This window comes from Balaenoptera ricei, chromosome 14 (assembly GCF_028023285.1).
Source record: "Balaenoptera ricei isolate mBalRic1 chromosome 14, mBalRic1.hap2, whole genome shotgun sequence".
In the NCBI taxonomy this organism is placed as follows: Eukaryota; Metazoa; Chordata; class Mammalia; order Artiodactyla; family Balaenopteridae; genus Balaenoptera; species Balaenoptera ricei.
This window is the reverse complement of record NC_082652.1, coordinates 29221901-29244509: the sequence shown is the minus strand read 5'-3', so window position 1 is coordinate 29244509 and position 22609 is coordinate 29221901. Positions and strand designations below refer to the sequence as shown.

The window sequence follows — 22609 nt, the reverse complement described above, 5'->3', positions numbered from 1 at the left end:
TTAAAGTTATGTATATATATTTTTAGACATAATGGTATTGCATACTTAATATACTACAGTATAGCATAAACATAACTTTTATATGCACTGGGAAACCAAATATTTCTTGTGACTCGCTTTATTGTGATATTCACTTTATTTTCATGGTCTGGAATTGAACCTGCCATATCTCCAAGTTATGCCTGTACTATGAACGATTATACCAGAACAAATTAGATAACCTAAGTGAGATGGACAAATTTCTGGAAACATACAACTTACCAAAACTGATTCAGGAAGAAACAGAAAATCTCAACAGGCCTGTAACAGGTAGAGATTGAATCAGTAATTAAAAACCTCCCAACAAAGAAAAATCCAAACATTAAAGAAGAATTAACACCAATCCTTCACAAACTCTTCCAAAAAAACAGAGGAGGGAATACATCCTAACATTCTGAGAGACCGGTATTAGCCTGATACTAAAATTAGGCAAAGACACCCCCAGAAAATAAAACTACAGACTGATATCCTTTATGAATATTGATGCAAAAATCCTTAACAAAATACTTGTAAGCTGAGTAGGAAATAGAGAATAGGAAAATAACAGAATTATTGAAACCAGTGTTGTTTTGTTGAAAAGATTAATAAAATTGACAAACCTTCCAACTTTTTCACTAGTTTTTATCTTGGCAAGCTGTATTCTAGATTTCTAAATCTTTCTTGTTCATTATGGCATCCTGTCCTTACTTCCCTCCTGTCTATAGAGATGAGTGTGAAGGGAGCTTTCCTCTGTGTCCATCTGTGTTGGGGGCTTTACTCTGACACACTCAGCGCGAAGCATTGCCCTCTACACTGGGTGACCCTTTTCTGCAGTGAACCTCTTGTTCCATGACCTCTAGGTAACTGTATAATCTCATAGAGGTAATGGTCTAAACTTGTCATGTAGGGAGTTCTGTTCTAGAGGGAGACATGAATATTTGTCATTTTGGAAACCATGGTTTTTAAAAATATATATATACACATACATTTTTATTGCAGTATAGTTGATTTACAGTATTTTATATAAGTTTCAGGTGTACTACATAGTGATTCACAATTTTTAATGGTTATATTCCATTTATAGTTATTATAAAATATTGACTATATTCCCTATGCTGTACAATGTATCCTTATTGCTTCTCTATTTTATACGTAGTAGATTGTTCCTCTTAATCCCCCACCCCTATCATGCCCCTCTCCTTTCCCTCTCCCCACTGGTAACCTCTAGTTTGTTTTCTGTATCTGTGAGTCTGTGCAAACCACATTTTTGAAGCAGGGATAAAAGTGCCAGAAAGGGTGGATTCTTGTGAGCCTTCTACAATGGCTATGGTGTTCAGAAGTCCCCTGTGTAGTTTTGGAGGAAGACTGCATTTTTAGGGCAAGGGCAGTTGTAAATGTCAGTTATTTGGACTCTTCAATTTTCTAGTAGACTGAAGTTGGGTAAAGATAAGCACATGCATGTGCTGGGTTTTTATTCTCCTATGTTTTCCATTATCAATACATTTTTTTCTTGGGGGGTGTTAGTCATTAAGAAAGCAGTAGTGATTATCTTCAAAATTTGTTTAGTGCAAAAGTGTTTGGCTTTGTAACTTTCAGTTTGGTCTGGAAGTGGATTCAGTATTTATTTGTATTTGGAATTCACCATTAGTACAGTAGCAAATGTTGTCTGACAGAATACACGAAGCTGAGTGCGGATGGCCGTGTGAAACTTAACCTTGATTTCTAATTTGAGAAATACTCTCTGCTAGCGTTTCTTAATGAGTATCTGTCAACACTGCTGTTGCACTGACCTTCAGAAGGTACCCCCGGCATCCAGGGGCGGCCCCCTCTCCTGAGATGACCTAGGCAGGAGGCTGGAGAACATGAGCGCGGTGGGACCTGACCGAGGCCTTCTTCCCCGGGAGGGTCCTCACTGCTATTCTCTCAGCCAGGTCACAAGGCCCTGGAGTGGGTTATCGGCTGCCTGAACTCAGAGCTGGAGGGGCTGGCAGCCCCCGCCTGCGCCAGGGCTTGAAGCACCACTGGCACGTGGCCTTGTGGTTCCCTGCACCCAGGACAGGAGACACAGAGTCCGGGCAGCAAGTTGACAGCCGGGGCTGCACACACACGCTCTACATGTGTGTCCAAGGGAACATTCGTGGTTACTGCATGCGTGCCTGGGACACTGAGGAGAAGGACTCTGGAAAGGGGCTGAATTTGCTACATTCGGGCCTGTTGTTCACATTTACCTTTTTTTGGTGGAAAGATTTTTTGTTTAAGAAGTTAAACTTCTGATATCCCTTCCCTAGAAACCAAGGTATCAGGGTGAAAAAGGAATGGCTTTCTCACACTCCGTAACCTCCCACATTCAAATGGAAAGTTCTTGTGGGTGCTGATCCGCAGGTTTGCTGTGGTTGGAGACGTGGATATTTGCCTCGGATTCTCAGGAAGGATGACCTGTCAGAGGGCGGGAGCAGGTTTTAAACGTGAGAGCCTGAGATTGGTCTTGGAGCTTGTTAACATGACACATTCCAGGCCGTCAGCCTCGGGGCTCCTGCCAGGTCCGGCTGTGGCTGCTCAGACCAGGCCTGGCGCTCAGTGGCCCAGGAGCCCTGTGCTCCGTCGGGGGGCTGGGCGTGGCCTCTGCCCAGCCTCCGCCGACCTGCCCATACTCAAGTCTCATGTTCTACAAACATCATTTCATTTGTTTGTCAGACATCATTATCTCCCACTGACCACAGACCTTAGATTTATTTACGGACATGTGTTTTTAATTATACGTATATAGTAACATAAAGAAAGCATCCTTATTTCATTTTAGTTTCTGAACATGAAATGGGATACATTTTTATGTTTAACCAAACCAACCAGTTTAGTGTTTTAGAGAAATGAGTATCAGGAGGAGGTGTTTGTTTTGATAATGTATTACTTGCGTAAGGTTTATTTTTTTGCCAAAAGCATAGAAATAAATCCAGAATTCTGCTGCCTTTCCTCAGTTTCCTGTGTTACATCCCTGTTATTGTGGCCCTGAAGTCTGGTAGGAATAAAAGTTGAAATGCACTAGTTACTGTGTCAAGTATGCAGATAAACCAGAAGTTACTGGGCTGATGTTCAGGAGAAACCGAGAATATTTTCTGGAAGCTGGGCCCCAGGCCATCCTGTGGTCTGTGTAGGCGCCAGCCTCCTGGTTGGGTGGCCCCGCCTCGCCATTACTGTCGAAGCAGTGCCAGGGGCTCTGGGATCAGAGGCTTCTCTTCTTGTAGGAAAAGCGATGGTGCTGAATATCCTTTGAAGAGTCTTCTGCCCATTTGGCATTAGAACCAACTGTTGCAAGTGTCTCTGATTTGAGCCAGTGTCTTTTGGCTTCGTAAGAGTGGGTGACTGTTTGCGCCAGCATTTCTGTCCTCATGTTAAGGAACGGGGTGCTTCGATGTAGGAGTTACCTGCTGGGTGTCTGTTACGAGTTCCATTTTCTTCCAGAGTAGTCTTCCCTAGCAGACCTCTACTTATGGCTAGGCCTTAGTGAATGCCCATATATTAAGAACAGATTTTCACAGGTTCTGTTACAACTTCAGTATCCAAAGGAGAGGCAGGGTCATTCTGGTGACTCTGGCGGCTAGGGAGAGAGCACTTTGCCAGCCCATCGTGGGGCTAAAGGCGTGTGGGAGTGAACCGGGCAGACCACGTGACCCCTGAGCTTTGTTCCTGTCTGTAAAGTGTGGACACTGGGACCTACCTCAAAGTATCCAAGCAGAAAGCGAGGTGAAGGCCTCATGGCTCCCGGTCCACAGCGCCGTTTCTGCCTGTGCTGGCCTGTCGCTGGGCTGCAGAGTCCCTCAAGGGGACCACTGGTGGGGCTGGAATTGGGAACACTGGGCTTCACAGATGGAACATACTTTTTTTAACAATGGTATTTTTGTTTTTTAAAAAATCTTTTATAATCACTAGTAAGAGTTAACTATCAACAGTGAAAGAGGCAGGCAGTAAGAAATGAATGGACACTGACTCAGTAGTGAATTGGATTTCTGGCCTTGACTTCTCATCACGTTCTATGCTTGTGTTTTCAGCTGTTATAGGACAGTTTGCTTAGGGCAGGAGTTGGCAAACCACAGCCCATGAGGTGGGAATGGTTTTTGTATCTTTAAAGGGTTGTAAATAAACCCCTCCACACAGGAGCGTACGTGACATAGACCTAAGAGGCCCACGAAGGCTGAAATATTTACCGTCTGGCCCTTTACAGAAAAAGTTTCTGTAAAGCCAACCCCTTTCTTAGAAATTCCACTGCATCTCTCAGTCAACATAAATAAAACTAAATTTGGTCCCTTCCACCGAACTGCTTTCCTCTCCCCGCTTTCTAATCAGTGCTCCTTCCATTTCCCAAGTACAAAACCTGAGGTATTTGAGACGTCTTCCCCCTGCTCGTTCTCTGTAGCCATTTGGAAACCAAATATTGCTCTAAAAGGTCTCATCAATTCTCTGCCTTCTCATTTCACCGTCCCTGTCTGGTTTAGGTGCTTATTGCGTGGGGTGGCTGGCTGCCTCCTGCTGACCACACCCACATGTGGCCTCCTCCATAGAAAGGGCTGACCTGTGGGGTCAATGAAATACTGCAGAATACCCCATCATGGGTGTGGCTTCCCAGGCCGATCATGAAAGATGTGCTTTGGGGCAAGCTGGATGCCAGGTTGTGCGGACATGGGAGGAGCTGTCCCGGAAGCAGATCCTCTGGCCCCAGTGAAGCCTTCAACTAAGTGCACCCGCATTAGAGACCCAGGCTGGAGCCACCCAGCTAGAGCTGCACCCCACCTCCTGACCCATAGAAACCTGTGTGGCACTAAATGTTTATTATTAACTGATACTTCACCATGTACTAAGTACACTCACCTTTGAACTGGTCTCCCTTTCCTTCTGTTCCACTTCTTGTCAGATTACTCAAAAATAATCCTGTCGTAACTCCCCTTGATTAAAAAGCTAGAGCAATTTCTCATTACTTTTTGTTTTGTTTTTTATTTTTTAATTTTATTGGAGTATAGTTGATTTACAGTGTTGTGTTAGTTTCAGGTGTACAGCAAAGTGATTTAGTTATACATATATTCATTCTTTTTCAGATTGTTTTCTCAAATAGGTTTTCACAGAATATTGAGTAGAGTTCCCTGCGCTATACAGTAGGCCCTTGTTGGTTATCTGTCTTATATACAGCAGTGTGATTTATCCCTCTCCACCACGTTTCCTCTTTGGTAACCGTAAGTTTGTTTCCGATATGTGAAAGTCTGTTTGTTTTGTAAATAAGTTCATTTGTATCATTTAAAAAAATTAGATTCCACATATGAGTGCTATCATATGATATTTGTCTTTCTCTGACTTACTTCACTTAGTGTGATAATCTATAGGTCCATCCATGTTGCTGCAAATGGCATTATTTCATTCTTTTTTATGGCAGAGTAAAATTCCATCATATATATGTACCACATCTTCTTTATCCATTCCTCTGTCGATGGACATTTAGGTTGCATCCATGTCTTGGCCATTGTAAATAGTGCTGCAGTGAACATTGGGGTGCATGCATCTTTTCGAATTATGATTTTCTCCGGATATATGCCCAGGACTGGGATCGTTGGATCATATGGTAGCTCTATTTTTAGTTTAAGGAAGCTCCATACTGTTCTCCATATTGGTAGTACCAATTCACATTCCCCACAACAGTGTACGAGGGTTCCCTTTCTCCACACCCTCTCTAGCATTTACTGTTTGTAGACTTTTTGATGGTGGCCATTCTGACCGAAGTGATACCTCATTGTAGTTTTGATTTGCATTCCTCTGATAATTAGTGATGTTGATGTCTTTTTATATGTTTTTTGGCCATTTCTTTGTCTTCTTTGGAGAAATGTCTATTTAGATCTTCTGCCCATTTTGTGATCGGGTTGTTTGTTTTTTTTTGTTTTTTTTGATATAGAGCTGCATGAGCTGTTTGTATATTTTGGAGATTAATACTTTGTTGGTCACTTTGTTGGCAAATGGGGTTGGCAACCCCATTCTGTGGGTTGTCTTTTCATTTTGTTTATGCTGTGCAAAAGCTTTTAAGTTTAATTAGGTCCCATTTGTTTATTTTTGTTTTTATTTTCATTACTTCTACAAGGTGGATCAAAGAAGACATTGCTGCAATATGTCAGAGAGTGTTCTGCCTATGTTTTCCTCTAGGAGTTTTATAGTGTCCAGCCTTACATTTAGGTCTTTGATCCATTCTGAGTTTATTTTTGTATATGGTGTTAGAGAGTGTTCTAATTTCATTCTTTTACATGTAGCTGTTCAGTTTTCCCAGCACCATTTATTGAAGAGACTGTCTTTTCTCCACTGTATGTTCTTGCCTCCTGTGTCATAGATAAATTGACCGTAGGTGCATAGGTTTATTTTTGGGCTTTCTATCCTGTTCCATTGATCTATATTTCTGTTTTTGCACCAGTACCATACTGTTTTGATGACTGTAGCTTTGTAGTATAGTCTGAAGTCAGGGAGCCTGATTCCTCCAGCTCCATTTTTCTTTCTCAGGATTGCTTTGGCTATTCGGGGTCTTTTGTGTTTCCATACAAATTAAAAAATTTTTTGTTCTAGTTCTGAGAAAAATGCCAACGGTAATTTTTTTTCTGGCCATGCCAGACAGCATGTGGGATCTTAGTTCCCTGACAAGGGATCAAACCTGTGGCCCCTGCATTGGAAGTGTGGAGTCTTAGCCTCTGGACTACCAGGGAAGTCCGCCATTGGTAATTTGATAGGGATTGCACTGAATCTGTAGATTGCTTTGGGTAGTATAGTCATTTTGACAATATTGATTCTTCCAATCAAGAACATGGTATATCTTTCCATCTATGTTTGTGATCTTCGATTTCTTTCATCAGCATCTTACAGTTTTCAGAGTAAAGGTCTTTTGTCTCCTCAGGTATGTTTACTCCTATTTTTATATATATATTTTAAAGATCTATTTATTATTTATTTATTTTTATTTTTGGCTGAATTGGGTCTTCGTTGTGGCATGTGGGATCTTCATTGAGGCACACGGGATCTTTCATTGCGGCACGTGGGCTCTTCATTGTGGTGCGCGGGCTTCTCTCTAGTTGTGGCATGTGGGTTTTCTCTTCTCTAGTTGTGGTGTGCAGGCTCCAGAACGTGTGGGCTCTGTAGTTTGCGGCATGCAGGCTCTAGTTGAGGCGCGCAAGCTCAGTAGTTGTGGCATGCAGGCTTAGTTGCCCTGTGGCATGTGGGATCCAATTTCCCCGACCAGGGATGGAACCCAAGTCCCCTGCATTGTAAGGCGGATTGTTTACCACTGGACCACCAGGGAAGTCCCTATTGCTGTTTTATTCTTTTTGATGCGATGGTAAATGGGATTGTTTCCTTAATTTCTCTTTCTGATCTTTTGCTGTTAGTATGTAGGAATGCAAGAGATTTCTGTGTATTTTGTATCCTGCAACTTTACTGAATTCATTGATGAGCTCTAGTAGTTTTCTGGTAGCATCTTTAGGATTTTCTGTGTATAGTATCATGTCATCTGCAAACAGTGACTGTTTTACTTCTTTTCCAGTTTGGATCCTTTTTATTTCTTTTTCTTCTCTGACTGCCGTGGCTAGGACTTCCACCAGTATGTTGAATAAAAGTTGCAACAGTGGACATCCTTGTCTTATTCCTGATCTTGGAGGGAATGCTTTCAGCTTTTCACTGTTGAGAATGATGTTAGCTCTGGGTTTGTTGTATATGGCGTTTATTATGTTGAGGTAAGTTCCCTCTATGCCCACTCTCACTGGAATCAAAACCAAGGTCTAGGCATTGGCCCAGATGATTCTGATCCAGGTGTCATCAGACCACACTTTGGGGCATATTGGGTCCCCTCCCTCCTCTGAACCCACCTTGAAATCTACTTCCATGAAGGTGTTCTTGACTGATACCAGCTCACAGCTTACTACAAATTCCTAGACATTTATATTGCTTTGGATTTTTTTGAACTATTCACACATGTATTTGACCAGGAGCCAAGATGAGATGTTTACTTTGCACACACAGCCCTGGGCATTCACTGAGTGCTTGGTAACGTGAGGACTGGGTTCAGAATCATAGCCCTTGGTGGGAAAAGCAGGTGGAAACACAGCAGGGTCATGAGCACAGCATCGGAAGTGATGACCTCAGGTGTGATTCTGGGCTAGTGGTTTGACCTTGGGCAAATGACCACTTTGCTATTCCTGTTTTTCAGATGTAAAAGAAGGTATGCACAGCACCTGCTTAGAGTTGAGTATCAGAGTTGTGGCTGAGGGTGCTTTGCACAGTACCTGATATGGAAAAGTGCTTGAAACCAAGCAGGACCCTGCAGGGCCTTTGTGGTGACAGACCCCACCCTCCTATGTCCCCTGCCTCTTGTTTGTAGAAAAGCTTTAGCCTCCTAGGGCTTCCCCAATTTCCAAAGAGCAAATTTAATCAGAGAAGTGAGAAAATGCAGAAACAAATGAAAACAGTCAAGCAAGTCAAAGTAATGATAATTTAGCCATTAAACGAACTCAAGGAGCTTTAGTTCCTCCTCAAGGGCTATAGGTAATATCCTAAACTATATCCTGAGTTGTTTTGCAGATACTAAACCCTCACCAGGTGGAGAAGTTAACTGCATATTGACCACAAGCACATAGACCCCTAGAGTGGTTAGAATCAGAAGGTTGATGATGTTAACTGCTGAAATACCACCCTGTTACCTCACCACCCACCAATCAGACAAATGTCCACAGGCTGATATGGCACCCATGACCCTCTCCCTCACCTTGCCTTTAAAAACCCTTGGCTGAAGGACATCAGGGAGTTTGGGTCTTTTGGTCACGAGCTGCCCATTCTCCTTGCTTGGCCCCATGTTGGGTGCCTTGCAATAAATGCTGTACTTTCCTTCACCACAACCTAGTGTCAGTAGGTTGGCTTTGCTGCATGTTGGGCGAGCGGACCCAAATTTGGCTGGAAAACAATTTTGGTGGCCCAGGTGGGCCTTCCATCCCAAGTGGGCATCTTGCCAATGGCACACTGGCCCCTGGCCATTGGCAGCTCATGGATCCTGTCTCCAGCAGCTGCCTGAGCACTTTTTTCTCAGGAGCAGCCCCAAGTGCTTGCACTGACTGGACATTGCTGGCCCATGGCAGTTTTGATTCCATGGTGAAGGAAACTAGGCTCTGGTCCTGATCTAGTCTGGTCTGTGAGACCTCTCTGGTAAGTGGCAGAATGTCCTATGTGACTACACCAGGGTATTCTTCCCTACTGGGTTGCCTTGCTTGGAATTTTCCTTTTGGCAGGGGCTGTGTGGAGGGGAGACGTAAAACTTGGTCATCTGGTTTTAAGTGGAATGCCACTTTAATTGGATTTCCCCTTCTGGGTCGAGGAGTCCCTCAGCCATCCAGCACTGCCTGAGTGGTAATTGGAAAACTCCCTGTTAGACCAAGGCTGATCTGCACCCCTGTCTGGAATTCCAAATAAGAAACTTTCCATTCTCATGCTAGGGAACTACAACCCTGAAAGGCCACCAGATAACACTCTGCCTGGTTCTGATGTGTTTCTGGAAATATCTGCAAAATGAGAAAAGGGGGGGGGGCAGGAATCAGAGCTCTGTTCCATCTCGTAGTACCCTGGGATGTATTTTGCAAAACTGGGAGAGCTTTAGTTATGCTCCTACAAAGAGATAGAAAGAAAATGATTTTTCCAACACTGTGTGGCCACAATATTCTTTAGACTTGAGAAAAATTCCAAAACTGGTTCTTTTTTTACTCAGAGAAAACTGGCTTGATAAAATATTTTTTTCAAAATTCTGATCCTGCGAGAACAAAAGTATTCCTAGGAGAAAGCTTTAAGTTATAACTCTTATCATGTCCTTGGAATGCAAACACAGTCCACAATGCCTGAGACTACAGCCTTGGGTTAATCAGTAGAACCTGAAACTGAAAGGAAAAAAGGGAAAAGAGGCTTAAAATTCAAGTGAGTAAACTTACTCCAACTGTTATTTATAAACTAATGAGTTTTATAATGTCTGATTCATGACTAAGTTTTAAAATAAAGCTATGAGATCTCTGATTCTGTCTTCATGTAAAAATGAATCTATGAATGAGCTCTATTTAATTTGCTTAAAGGAAATTAAGTGCTTATATAAATTCTCAGAAATACAACAGAAACTCTCACGTGATTTGGGGAATATTCAATATTAAATTAATATCTGGCATTAAAGTTACAGTTTGTTGGTTTAATTAATACAGAAATGTCTTTACAGTCATCAATATTAAATATAATACTTTTATCATACCTAGATTTAATAGAAGCCAAATAAGTTCATATGATATCTGCTGTAAAATTTGTCAGCAAAACAAATTAACTTGGTATGATGATATTTTCATAAGCACTGAAATAGAGATAAATGGGATAGAAGCTTTTAGGTGAACTCTTTAGGAATAATTATGCTTTAATTTCTCCAGAGGTTGGTAACTTGAAATTTTAGAATTTTACTAAATTAAGGTAAATGATGAGAATTCATTGAATGTTTAGATCATTTTTAAAAAAATTTTATTTATTTATTTATGGCTGTATTGGGTCTTCGTTTCTGTGTGAGGGCTTTCTCTAGTTGCGGCAAGCGGGGGCCACTCTTCATCGCGGTGTGCGGGCCTCTCACTATCGCGGCCTCTCTCGTTGCGGAGCACAGGCTCCAGACGCGCAGGCTCAGTAATTGTGGCTCACGGGCCTAGTTGCTCCGCGGCATGTGGGATCTTCCCAGACCAGGGCTCGAACCCGTGTCCCCTGCATTGGCAGGCAGATTCTCAACCACTGCGCCACCAGGGAAGCCCCCTAGATCATTTTTAATTAAGATAAAATACTGGAATATTGATTGCTAGGCAAGTCTAAGTTTGCCTATCTTCTTATGAGAGAAAAGCCTAAAAACGTATGTTTATTAGACAAACGTCTTGGACCATGTTAAAAGAAAGAAATTATGCTATGAGAAAATGTATGTTTTTAAAGGTTATGGAATGTTTTCATTAAATGTGCCAGTCAGGAAATGCTGATGTAAGAAACAGTTCACAATTGCTTGCTTCTTGGTTTTTGCTAGAGAATAAGGTTTTTAAAGCTTAAAAATTACAATATATATGCAATTAAACTACTAAGGATAGTAAGGGAAGCTTTACAATATGTAAAGAAAGTAGTATATATGTTGTCAATGAGAGAAGGTATAAAGAATGGAAATATTTTGTTAAGTGAAAAAAAGTAATTTTATTCTAGAGCTGGTTGTTTCTGGATGAGAAAGAAAATAAGGGACAAACTAATATGGATACAGAAAGTGATAGAATGTTTGTGGAAAAGGAACCTTGAGAAAAGAGTTTTGTTCCTGGCCAACACTGGCTAAGATTAGATTCAATTTAATTAAGTAAATAAATTTTGTTACTAAAAGTAGGCTGGTACAAACTGGAGTTTGATTTTCTCTGTTAAGAGAACAAAGTTTTCCTGCAATATTGAGCTGCTTTTGATAACAGATTGTAAGCTTCATAGGTTTCTTTCTCTGGCTGATGTTGGGATGTTTCAAAGGGCCTGTAAAGCATCTCAGTGAGAAATATTAAACTAATTAGAATTATTTGGTATATTAAATTACATGAGAAGCATTGGCAAATGAGTGGTGATAAACATTCTTAGGTTATACTGTATGGATAAATGTCATTAGTATAAGTGTTCTAGAAATTATATGAAGTTCCTAAAATTTGAATATGTCCTGATATTATGTTATCAGTCAGTTTTAGCTATTATCTTAAAATGTTGTTTATCAACTTGGTTAAGTTTGTCCAATTGCATTTTAATCAGATCTTTACCTGTGCCTTTTTAAGTCTTTTTTCATCCATGGAGAGTTATTGTTTCACTCTGATGCTTTTGCAAAAATGCTTCATCTTCAAGACAATTCATAGAAAGGACTTTTGGACAAGTATAGGTTTCTGATAACTTTCAGATCATACAGCTGAACTCGGTAAGAAATTAAAGAATTATAATAGAAACCCTAATGACCTCATAAAACTGTTTACCAAATGTTTGTCTCCCTATCAAAATGGAAAGAAAATTCTCTAGTAAAGTTGTCACAGAGTATAACTAATCATGACATGTATCACTGCTTGTTTTAAGTCTATTGCTAGAAGCACATGTACAATGTTTATGAGACAATTCAGTATAATTGATAAAATGTATAGCCTATAAAATGCTTCCCCATTAATCTAGCTCTGAGCTTGTTTACTGTCAGTTTTCCCCCCAATGTGGACAACTAGGCAAATGTGTGTACACACAAAAGTAGGCCTAGCACTGAGGGACAGGATAACCAGGGCAGGCAACTACCACCCTGGCATCGAGGGACAAATATTTTGATCATCAATGCTTTCTATAGAAAGATTTGCAATCAAAAGGGGAAAATGACGGAGGAAATTTTCACATATTGAGGTAGGGGGATGTCATTCTGGCATACACATGATTTAACTTGAACTTTAGGCTAATCAAAACAGTCTGTTTATGGCCTATTAAACATACATCGTATATCTGCTTTAACGATTAAATGAAATAATGCATTTAAAAAAATAAAAATAGAATAACCATGGTTCAGGCATCCAAATGGAGCTGGGTGTCCATTGTGGACATGGTTTCAGACGTGTTCCTGTATTACTGAGAACTTAAATTTTCTGAATTGTATCAGACTCAAGGACACCACCAGCTGTTCTCAAAACATTATCTGCTAGCAGCTGCCACCTTTTGGTCATAAGGTCTCCTCTTGTAACTATGAAACCTTTCTCTTACTTTAGGAATAGTAATGGCAAATGAGACAACTCAAGACGTAGCCTGCCAGCAGAAGGCACTACATTCTTTAACAAGAATAATACGAGAAAATAAAATTGCTTTAAATTTTGTTTTAGCAAAAAAGGAGATATATGTGTAAATGGCCAGTAGCTCCTGCTATGTATATATTTACACCCCGGAAAAGCTGAAACCCAAATAACTAGAATAATTCCGAAGGTTACTTGGTTACAGAATGTATGTAAAGAGGAATGACCCACTTCAAAACTTATTTTTTCTGATTGCTATCTGGAATAGGAAGACTCTTTCAGGGACTACTACAAGGGTGTGCATTTTGGTCATTATCATCACTGTAATATGAGTACTAATTTTCAAGTATTTGTTCAGGTACTATGACAGAGGAATCAGGGACTTCCCTGGTGGTCCAGTGGTTAAGACTCCCATGTTTCCACTGCAGGGGGGTATAGGTTCAATCCCTGGTCGGGGGATTAAGATCCTGCGTGCTGTGCTGTGTGGTGAAAAAAAAAAAGACAAAGCAATCAAAGAGAGAGGTAATATTTTTCATAATACAAAATATTGATGCTAAGCTTGAGACTTGAGAATTCTTTAAAATTAAAGTCAATGAAAGATTTGACAGCCAATATGGTGGAGTAGAAAGACCCTGAGCTCACCTTCTCTCACGAGCACGCCAAAATCACAACTATCTGCAGAACAACCATTGACGAAAAAGACTGGAACCTACCAGAAAAGATCTTCTAAAAAAAGCAACCCCAACAAGACAGGAGGGGCATACACATGATATAATCAAAATTCCATACCTCTCCCTTGGGTGGGCAACACACACCTGGAGAATAATTATATTGCAGAGGTTCTCCTACAGCAGTGAGAGTTCTGAGCCCCACGTCAGGCTCCCCAGTCTGGAGGTCCAGCACCAGCAAGATGAGCCCCCAGAGCATTTGGCTTTGAAGGCCAGCAGGGCTTAACTGGAGGAGGCCCACAGGACTGGGGAAATAAGAGACTTCACTCTTAAAGGGTGCACACAAAACCTCATGCACCCTGGGACCCAGGGCGAAAGCAGTAATTTGATAGGAGCCTGGGCCAGACCTACCTGCAGGTCTTGAAGAGTCTCCTGGAGAGGTGGGGGGTGGCTGCAGCTCACCCTGGAGACATAGACACTGGGGGCAGACATATTGGGGAACTTTCAGCTGCGTGAACACTACTGAGGCTGGTGGCTGACACCTTGGATCATCAGTGCCAAGACCTGGCCCCACCAAACAGCCTGCAGGTGCCAGTGCTGGGACACCTACCGAAGGCCACTTCTCCAAGGTCAAGAAATGTAACCAACCTACCACATACATAAAAATACAAATAGCAACTTAGACAAAATGATGTGGCAGAAGATTATGTTCCAGACGAAGGAAAAAGATAAAACCCCCGAAGAAGAACTAAGTGAAGTGGAGATAGGTAATCTACCCGAGAAAGAGTTCAGAGTAGAGATGATCAAAAGAACTCTGGAGGGGAATGGATGCACAGAGCAAGAAGTTAGAAGTTTTTCACAAAGAATTAGAAAACAGAACAACCAGAGATGAAGAATACAGTAACTGAAATGAAAAATACACGAGAAGGAATCAATAGTAGACTAAATGATTCAGAAGAACGGATCAATGAGCTGGAAGACAGAGTAGCAGAAATCACTGCCGCTGAACAGAAAAAAGTAAAAATGAAAAGAAATGGGGACAATTTGAGAGACCTCTGGGACAATATCAAGTGCACTAGTAGGGGTCCCAGAAGGAGAAGAGAGGGAGAAAGGGCCTGAGAAAATATATGAAGAGATAATAGCTGAAAACCTCCCTAACCTGGGAAAGGAAAGAGTTACCCAAGATCAGGAAGCACAGAGAGTCCCATACAGGATTAACCCAAAGAGGAACACACCAAGATGCACTGTAGTCAAAATGACAAAATTTATAAAAGATAGAACATGAAAAGCAGCAAATAACACACAAAGGAGCTCCCATAAGGCTATCAGCTGATTTTTCAGCAGAAACTCTGCAGGCCAGAAGGGACTGGCACAATATATTTAAAGTGATGAAAGGGAAAAACCTACAACCAAGAATACTCTACCCAGCAAGGCTCTCATTCAGATTTGATGGAGAAATCAAAAATTTTATAGACAAGCAAAAGCTAAAAGAATTCACCGCCACACCAGTTTTACAACAAATGTTAAAGGAAGTTCTCTAGGTGAAAAATAAAAGGCCACAACTAGAAACAAGAAAGTTGCAGAATGAAAAAGCTCACCAGTAAAGACAAACATACAGTAAAGGTAGGAAATCATCCACACACAAAGCTAGAAGGGAGGTTAAAAGACAAAAGTAGTAAAATCATCTGTATCCACAATAAGCAGTTAAGGGATAACAAAAACAATTAGATGTAAAATATATCAAAAACAGTAATTGTGAGGGGAGGAGAGTACAAATGCAGGGTATTTAAAATGCATTGGAAATTAAGAGATCAGCAACTTAAAATAATCATGTATATATAAATACTGCTACACCAAAACCTCATGGTAACCACAAGCCAAAAATCTGTAATAGATAAAAACACAAAAAAGAAAAAGGAATCCAGACATAATAGTAAAGATAGTCATCAAAAAAAAAAAAAAAAAAAGATAGTCATCAAATCACAACAGAACACAGGGAGGAAAGAGGAAAAAAAAGACCTACAAAAACAAATCCAAAATAATTAACGGGACTTCCCTGGTGGTCCAGTGGTTAAGAATACGTGCTTCCACCTCAGGGGACGTGGGTTCAATCCCTGGCCCAGGAACTAAGATCCCACATGCTGCACAGCCGGAAAAAAAAAAAAATGGCAGTAAGAACATATGTACTGATAACTACATTGAATGTAAATGGACTAAATCCTCCAACCAAGAGACACAGACTGGCTAAATGGATACAAAAACAAGACCCATATATATGCTACCTACAAGAGACTCACTTCAGATCTAGAAATTCATACAGACTGAAAATGAGGGGATGGAAAAAGGTGTTCCACACAAATGGAAATCAAAAGAAAGCGAGAGTAGCAATACTTACATCAGACAAAATAGGCTTTAAATTGAAGACTGTTACAAGAAACAAAGAGGGACGCTACATAAGAAGATATAACAATTGTAAACATATAGGCACCCAACATAGGAGCACCTCAATATATAAGGCAAATATTAACAGACATAAAAGGAGAAAGTGACAGTAACACAATAGTAGTGGGGGACCATAATACCCCACTTACATCAATGGACAACTCATCCAGACAGAAAATCAATAAGAAAACACAGGCCTTAAATAACACATTAGATCAACTTGACTTGATTGGTATTTATAGAGGATTCCATCCAAAAGCAGCAGAATACACATTTTTTCCAACTGCACATGGAACATTCTCCAGGATAGATCACACGCTAGGTCACAAAACAAGCCTTGGTATGTTTAAGAAAACTGAAATCACACAAGCATCTTTTCCAACCACAACACTATGAGACTAGAAATGAACTACCAAAAAAGAAAAAACAAAAAAAAACACTGCAAGAAAACCAAACAGGTGGAAGCTAAACAACATGCCACTAAACAACCAATGGCTCACTGAAGAAATCAAAGAGGAAGTTAAAAAATACCTAGAGACAAATGAAAATGAAAACACAATGACCCAAAAACCTATAGGACATGGCAAAAGCAGTTCTAAGAAGAAAGGTTATAAAGATACAAGCTTACCTCAGGAAACAAAGTCTCAAGCAGCCTAATTTTACACGTAAAGCAACTAGAGAAAGAAGAACAAACAAAACCCAAAGTTAGTAGAAGGAAAGAAATCATAAAGATCAGAGCAGAAATAAATGAAATAGAGACTAAAACAAAAACAAAACCAAAAAACAACAGAAAAGATCAATGAAACCAAAAGCTGGTTCTTTGAAAAGATAAACCTTTAACCAGACTCATCAAGAAGAAAAGGAAGAGGGCCCAAATCAATAAAATCACAAATGAAAAAGAAGTTACAACCAATACCACAGAAATACAAAGGATCATAAGAGACTACTACAAGCAACTATATGCCAATAAAATGGACAATCTAAAAGAAATGGACAAATTCTTAGAAAGGTACAATCTCCCAGGACTGAACAAGGAAGAATTAGAATATGAACAGACCAATTACCAATACTAAAATTGAATCAGTAATTTAAAAACTCCCCCAAAACAAAAGTCCAGGACCAGATGGCTTCTTCAGAGGTGAATTAGCGAAGAGTTAACACCCATCCTTCTGAAACTATTCAAAAAAATTGCAGAGGAAGGAACACTTCCAAACTCATTCTGTGAGGCCACAATCACCCTGATGCCAAAACCAGACAAAGATATCACACTCAAAAAAAGAAAATTACAGGCCAATATCACTGATGAACATAGATGTAAAACTCAACAAAATACTAGTGAACTGACTCCAACAATACATTAAAAGGATCATACACCATGATCAAGTGGGATTTATCCCAGGGATGCAAGTATTTCTCAACGTCCATGAATCAATCAATGCAATATAACATATTAACAAACTGGAGAATAAAAACATTCGATCATCTCAGTAGATGCAGAAAAAGCTTTTGATAAAATTCAACATCCACTTATGATAAACTCTTCAGAAAGTGGGCATAGAGAGAACATACCTCAACATAATAAACGCCATATATGACAAACTCATACACAACAGCTAATACCATACTTAACAGTGAAAAGCTAAAACCATTCCCTATAAGATAAGGAACAAGACAAGGATGACCACACTTGCCACTTTTATTCAACATAGTTTTGGAAGTCCTAGCCACGGCAATCAGAGAAGAAAATGAAATAAAAGGGATGCAAACTGGAAAGGAAGAGGTAAAACTGTCACTGTTTGCAGATGACATACTATACATAGAAAATCCTAAAGATGCCACCTGAAAACTACTAGAGCTCATCAATGAATCTGGTAAAGTTGCAGGATACAAAATTAATACACAGAAATCTGTTGCATTTCTATAGATTAACAATGAACTATCAGAAAGAAAAATTAATGAAACAATCCTATGTACCATTGCATCAAAAAGAATAATATACTTAGGTATAAACCTACCTAAGGAGGCAAAAGACCCATACTCTGAAAACTATGAGACACTGATGAAAGAAACTGAAGACCACACAGATGGAAAGATATAGTGTGTTCTTGGATTGGAAGACTCAATACTGTTAAAATGACTGTACTACCCAAAGTAATCTACAGATTCAACGAAATCCCTATCAAATTACCAATGGCATTTTTCACAGGATTAGAACAAAAACATTTTTCTTTATTAGAACAAAATTTTTTAAAAATTTGTATGGAAACAGAAAAGACCCTGAATAGCCAGAACAATCTTGGGAAAGAATGGAGCTGGAGCAATCATGCTCCCTGACTTCAGACTATACTACAGAGCTACAGTCATCAAAACAGTATGGTACTGGCACAGAAACAGACACATAGATCAATGGAACAGGATAGATAGCCCAGAAATAAACCCATGAACTTATGGTCAATTAATCTATGACAAAGGAGGCAAGAATATATAATGGAGAAAAGACAGTCTCTTCAATAAGTGATGCTGGAAAAACTGGACAGTTACAGCTAAAAGAATGAAATTATAACATTCTCTAACACCATATAGAAAAATAAACTCAAAATGGATTAAAGACCTAAATGTAAGACCAGACACTATAAAACTACTAGAGGAAAACATAGGCAGAATGCTCTTTGACATAAATTGCAGCAATATTTTTTTGGATCTGTTTCCTGGAGTAATGGAAACAAAAGCAGAAATAAATAAACTAATTAAACTTAAAAGCTTTTGCACAGCAAAGGAAACCATAAACAAAACGAAAAGACAACCTATGGAATGGGAGAAAATTTTGCAAATGATGCAACCGACAAGGGATTGATATCCAAAATATACAAATAGCTCATACAATTCAATAACAAAAAAACCAAACAACCCAATCAAAAAATGGGCAGAAGATCTAAATAGACATTTCTCCAAAGAAGACATACAGATGGCCAACAGGCACGTGAAAAGATGCTCAACATCACTAATTATTAGAGAAATGCAAATCAAAACTACAATGAGGTATCACCTCACACCGGTCAGAATGGCCGTCATCAAAAAATCTACAAATAATAAATGCTGGAGAGGATGTGGGGGAAAGGGAACCCTCTTACACTGTTTTGGCAGGAATGTAAATTGGTGCAGCCACTACAGAGAACAGTATGGAGGTTCCTTAAAAAACTAAAAACAGAGTTACCATATGATCCAACAATCCCATTCCTGGGCATATATCTGGAAAAGATGAAAACTCTAATTCAAAGAGATACATGCACCCCAATGTTCACAGCAGCACTATTTACAATAGCCAAGACATGGAAGCAACCTAAATGTCCATCAGTGGATGGATGAATAAAGCAGCTGTGGTACATACATACAGTGGAATATTACTCAGCCATAAAAAAGAGTGAAATAATGCCATCTGCAACAACAAGGATGGACCTAGAGATTATCATACTAAGTGAAGTCAGAGAAAGACAAATATCATGCATCACTTATATGTGGAAAAAATGATACAAATGAACTTATATACAAACAGAAATAGACCCACAGACATAGAAAACAAACTTACAGTTACCAAAGGGGAATGGGGGTGAGGGATAAATTAGGATTTGAGGATTAACATATACACACTACTATATATAAAACAGATAACCAACTGTATAGCACAGAGAACTATACTCAGTATACTGTAATAACCTATAAGGGAAAAGAATCTGAAAAAGAATACGTGTGTGTGTGTGTATACACACACCCATGTATAACTGAATTACTTTGCTGTACACCTGAAACACTGTAAATCAATTATACCTTAACTTTAAAAAATAATAAAGTCAATGACTTTCTCTCCTCTTATCCTGAAAATTTGGCTTTGCCCCCATTCAGCAGTTAGTAGCCAGAGCAGTCATCATTCCTGTTCCCCTCAGGATTGAGGAATATCAAAGAAAAGGGGGGACTGAAACCGGGCAGGACCCTGTGGGGCCTTCCTTGTGACAGACCCCACCCTCTGTCCCCTGCCTCTTGTTTGTAGAAAAGTTTTAGCCTCCTAGGCCTTCCCCAATTTCCAAAGAGCAAATTTAATCAGAGAAGTGAGAAAATGCAGAAACAAAGGAAAACAGTTAAGCAAGTCAAAACAATAGTTTAGCCATTAAACAAAGTCAAAGACCTTTAGTTCTTCCTCAAGGGCAATAGAAAATATCCTGAGTTGTTTTGCAGATACTAAATCCCCCACCAGGTGGAGAAGTTAACTACATGCTGACCATCGGCACACAGACCCCCCAGAGTGGTTGGAACCAGAAGGTTGATGATGTTGACTCCTGCAATACCACCCTGTTACCTCACCAGCCACCAATCAAACGTCCACAAGTTGATTAGGCACCCTGACCCTCTCCCTCACCTTACCTTTAAAAACGCTTACCTGAAAGCCATCAGGGAGTTCAGGTCTTTTGATCATGAGCTGCCCATTCTCCTTGCCTGGCCCCATGTTGGGTGCCCTGCAATAAATGCTGCACTTTCCTTCACAACCCGGTGTCAATAGATTAGCTTTGCTGTGTGTCAGACGAGTGAAATCAAGTTTGGTTCAGTAGTTCAGTAACGTGCTCAATTACTGGTAGCTATTATTAGCTACTAAAAATCAGCAAAATATTTTAAAAGTTATTAATAGTAACAGCACAAAATATCTAATCTCATAAAACTTACCTTTTATCTTCCCTTATTTTCTTTTCTTGGCCAAATTATTTTAATATGACAAATTTGAAATCACTTAATATATTTTATTTCAGCCCAGTTGGCACATAAATTTTAATCAAAGTATTATGATTACTACCATACTATGAAAGGGGCAAGTAGTAAAAAGGTAATGAGTACGAGCTCAGTGCTGATAAACATGGTCTTCTTTGCATTTATGTAGCGGCTTCAATTATGGGTCTTTAACATCTGCCCATCAATTTGTTAATGGAAAAAGCTGGGTCAGGAGGCTGGGCTGTACACGGTGGCTCCACCCAGGGGCTCTGGAAGTGGAAGAGTGCCTGGAGAGGAACTGTGATGAGTGGCATTTACAAGAGTGGGGTCGGAAACCCAGACTGGCAAGTAGGGTTTCTGCGAGCTGCAGGTGACCAACAGATGCATGAGCTGCTGACTCAAGCCTCCCTATTCTAATTGGCCACGTTAGGGCTGCAGTGATTTGTTGGCTTAGGATTGTACTCCTGCCTTAAAGGAAAAACACAGGGCTGTACGTGGCCCTTACGTGTTAAAGAGCACAGACTACACACTGTCTCAGCTGTTTTGAAGACGTTGATGGTTCCATCTTTGTATTGCTGACTTATTCTCATTTCCATATTGAACCTGCTCATTGACTCCACAAACATTTATTGAGCACCTGTTGCATGCCAGATAGTTTTCCAAATCTAGGGATGTGGCAGTAAAGAAATCTGACAAATATCCGTGTCTTCATGGAACAATGTAATAGATGCTGAGTGCAGTGGAGAAAAAGAAGATGCAGAAGGAGTAGGAAAGGCAGGAAGCACTGCAGAGACATGGCAGGCGAGAAGCTATTGGAAGCAGCCCCTTGCCGGGGAGGAAGCCCGTTCAGTAGAGCTGTGAGACAGAACCAGGGAGTAAACGACTGCATGAACGACACAAGGGCTCCGTCCCAGCTATTGGACCTGTTCAGTGATGGAACTTGGCAGAGCATAAGCATCTGCCTGGCCCTGGACGTGTTTCATCAGGGCTGAGAACTGTGAGGGCCAAAGAGACAAGCTTCTTGGCCGGGGGTCCCATTACCACACACGGGAGGTGTGTAGACTGGGGACCCCTGTAGCTGTGGTAACTATTTCTTTGATTAAGCTGGACACCAAGAGTTGTCTGTACTTTTGTTTCCACTTAACACAATTAAAAGTCTGTTACATGTAGTCATCCCTCCAGCTACTTGCTTCCCTTTACGTCTCGACAGGAGCACACGTCACACTGTGGGAACAGAGACCTGCCAAGACAGACCATGTCTTTCCATCGTGCAGGGCTGGGAGATGAACCACCAGTAACCGGATGGTGCCAACACAAAGTGGCGGGTGCAGAGGTGTTTGTTTGGGTTTTTTTGTCTGTTTTTAATATATGTCAACTCATCTTTCTGTTTTGTTTTTTTTTTTTAAATTTTGGGAGATGGACTCAGGTTCTTTATAGCAAATAGTGAAACTGAACTTGCCTTTGCCTCCCCAAGTTTCAAATAAATGCAGCATATACCGTTTCTTGCATTCATGTAATATAATCAGGTTCGTCATCAATACAGAGAAATATTGTTTAATAACACCTCGCTTCAGTAAAAGTGCTGGTGTGGATGCACAGAGATATGAGTTGCTCACTACAGTGGGTCGTGCTCTCGGTTACTCACTGTTAGTGTTTGTGCAGTACTGGTTCTTTGGCCCCGTGTGTTGTGTCTCTCCTGGTTAAAAGTGACCTCAGAGACCACCTCGTCCAACACCCTCACTTAAAAATTGAAACTGAAATCCAGAAATGTTAAGGTGCTTTCCCAATGTCTGATAGCTGTTTTGCTGCCATGCTGGAGCACAGTTTAGTTAGAACCATTTTAGATACTGGAGACCAGGTACTGCTGGAAGGCTCTGCTTCGCTAATTACAGACTAGTTTTT

The 22609-nt window shown here is 40.3% G+C and overlaps 1 protein-coding gene across 27 annotated transcripts in view; it reads left to right on the top strand.

Moving 5' to 3' along the window:
* The window catches only part of PRELID3A (PRELI domain containing 3A), an 87192-nt gene that overhangs the window by 51789 nt on the left and 12794 nt on the right, over positions 1 to 22609 (top strand). For 2 of the 27 annotated variants that reach the window (XR_009497362.1, XM_059895409.1), the window contains exon 6: positions 21918 to 22040. The exons of 21 other annotated variants lie outside the window; for them this stretch is intronic. Coding sequence is in view for 5 of the 6 variants with exons in the window: in XM_059895409.1 (XP_059751392.1) it covers positions 21918 to 21994 (77 nt within the window). In the remaining variant the exon portion in view is untranslated. 4 more of the 27 variants (XM_059895400.1, XM_059895408.1, XM_059895403.1 and 1 more) reach the window with 4 other exon arrangements.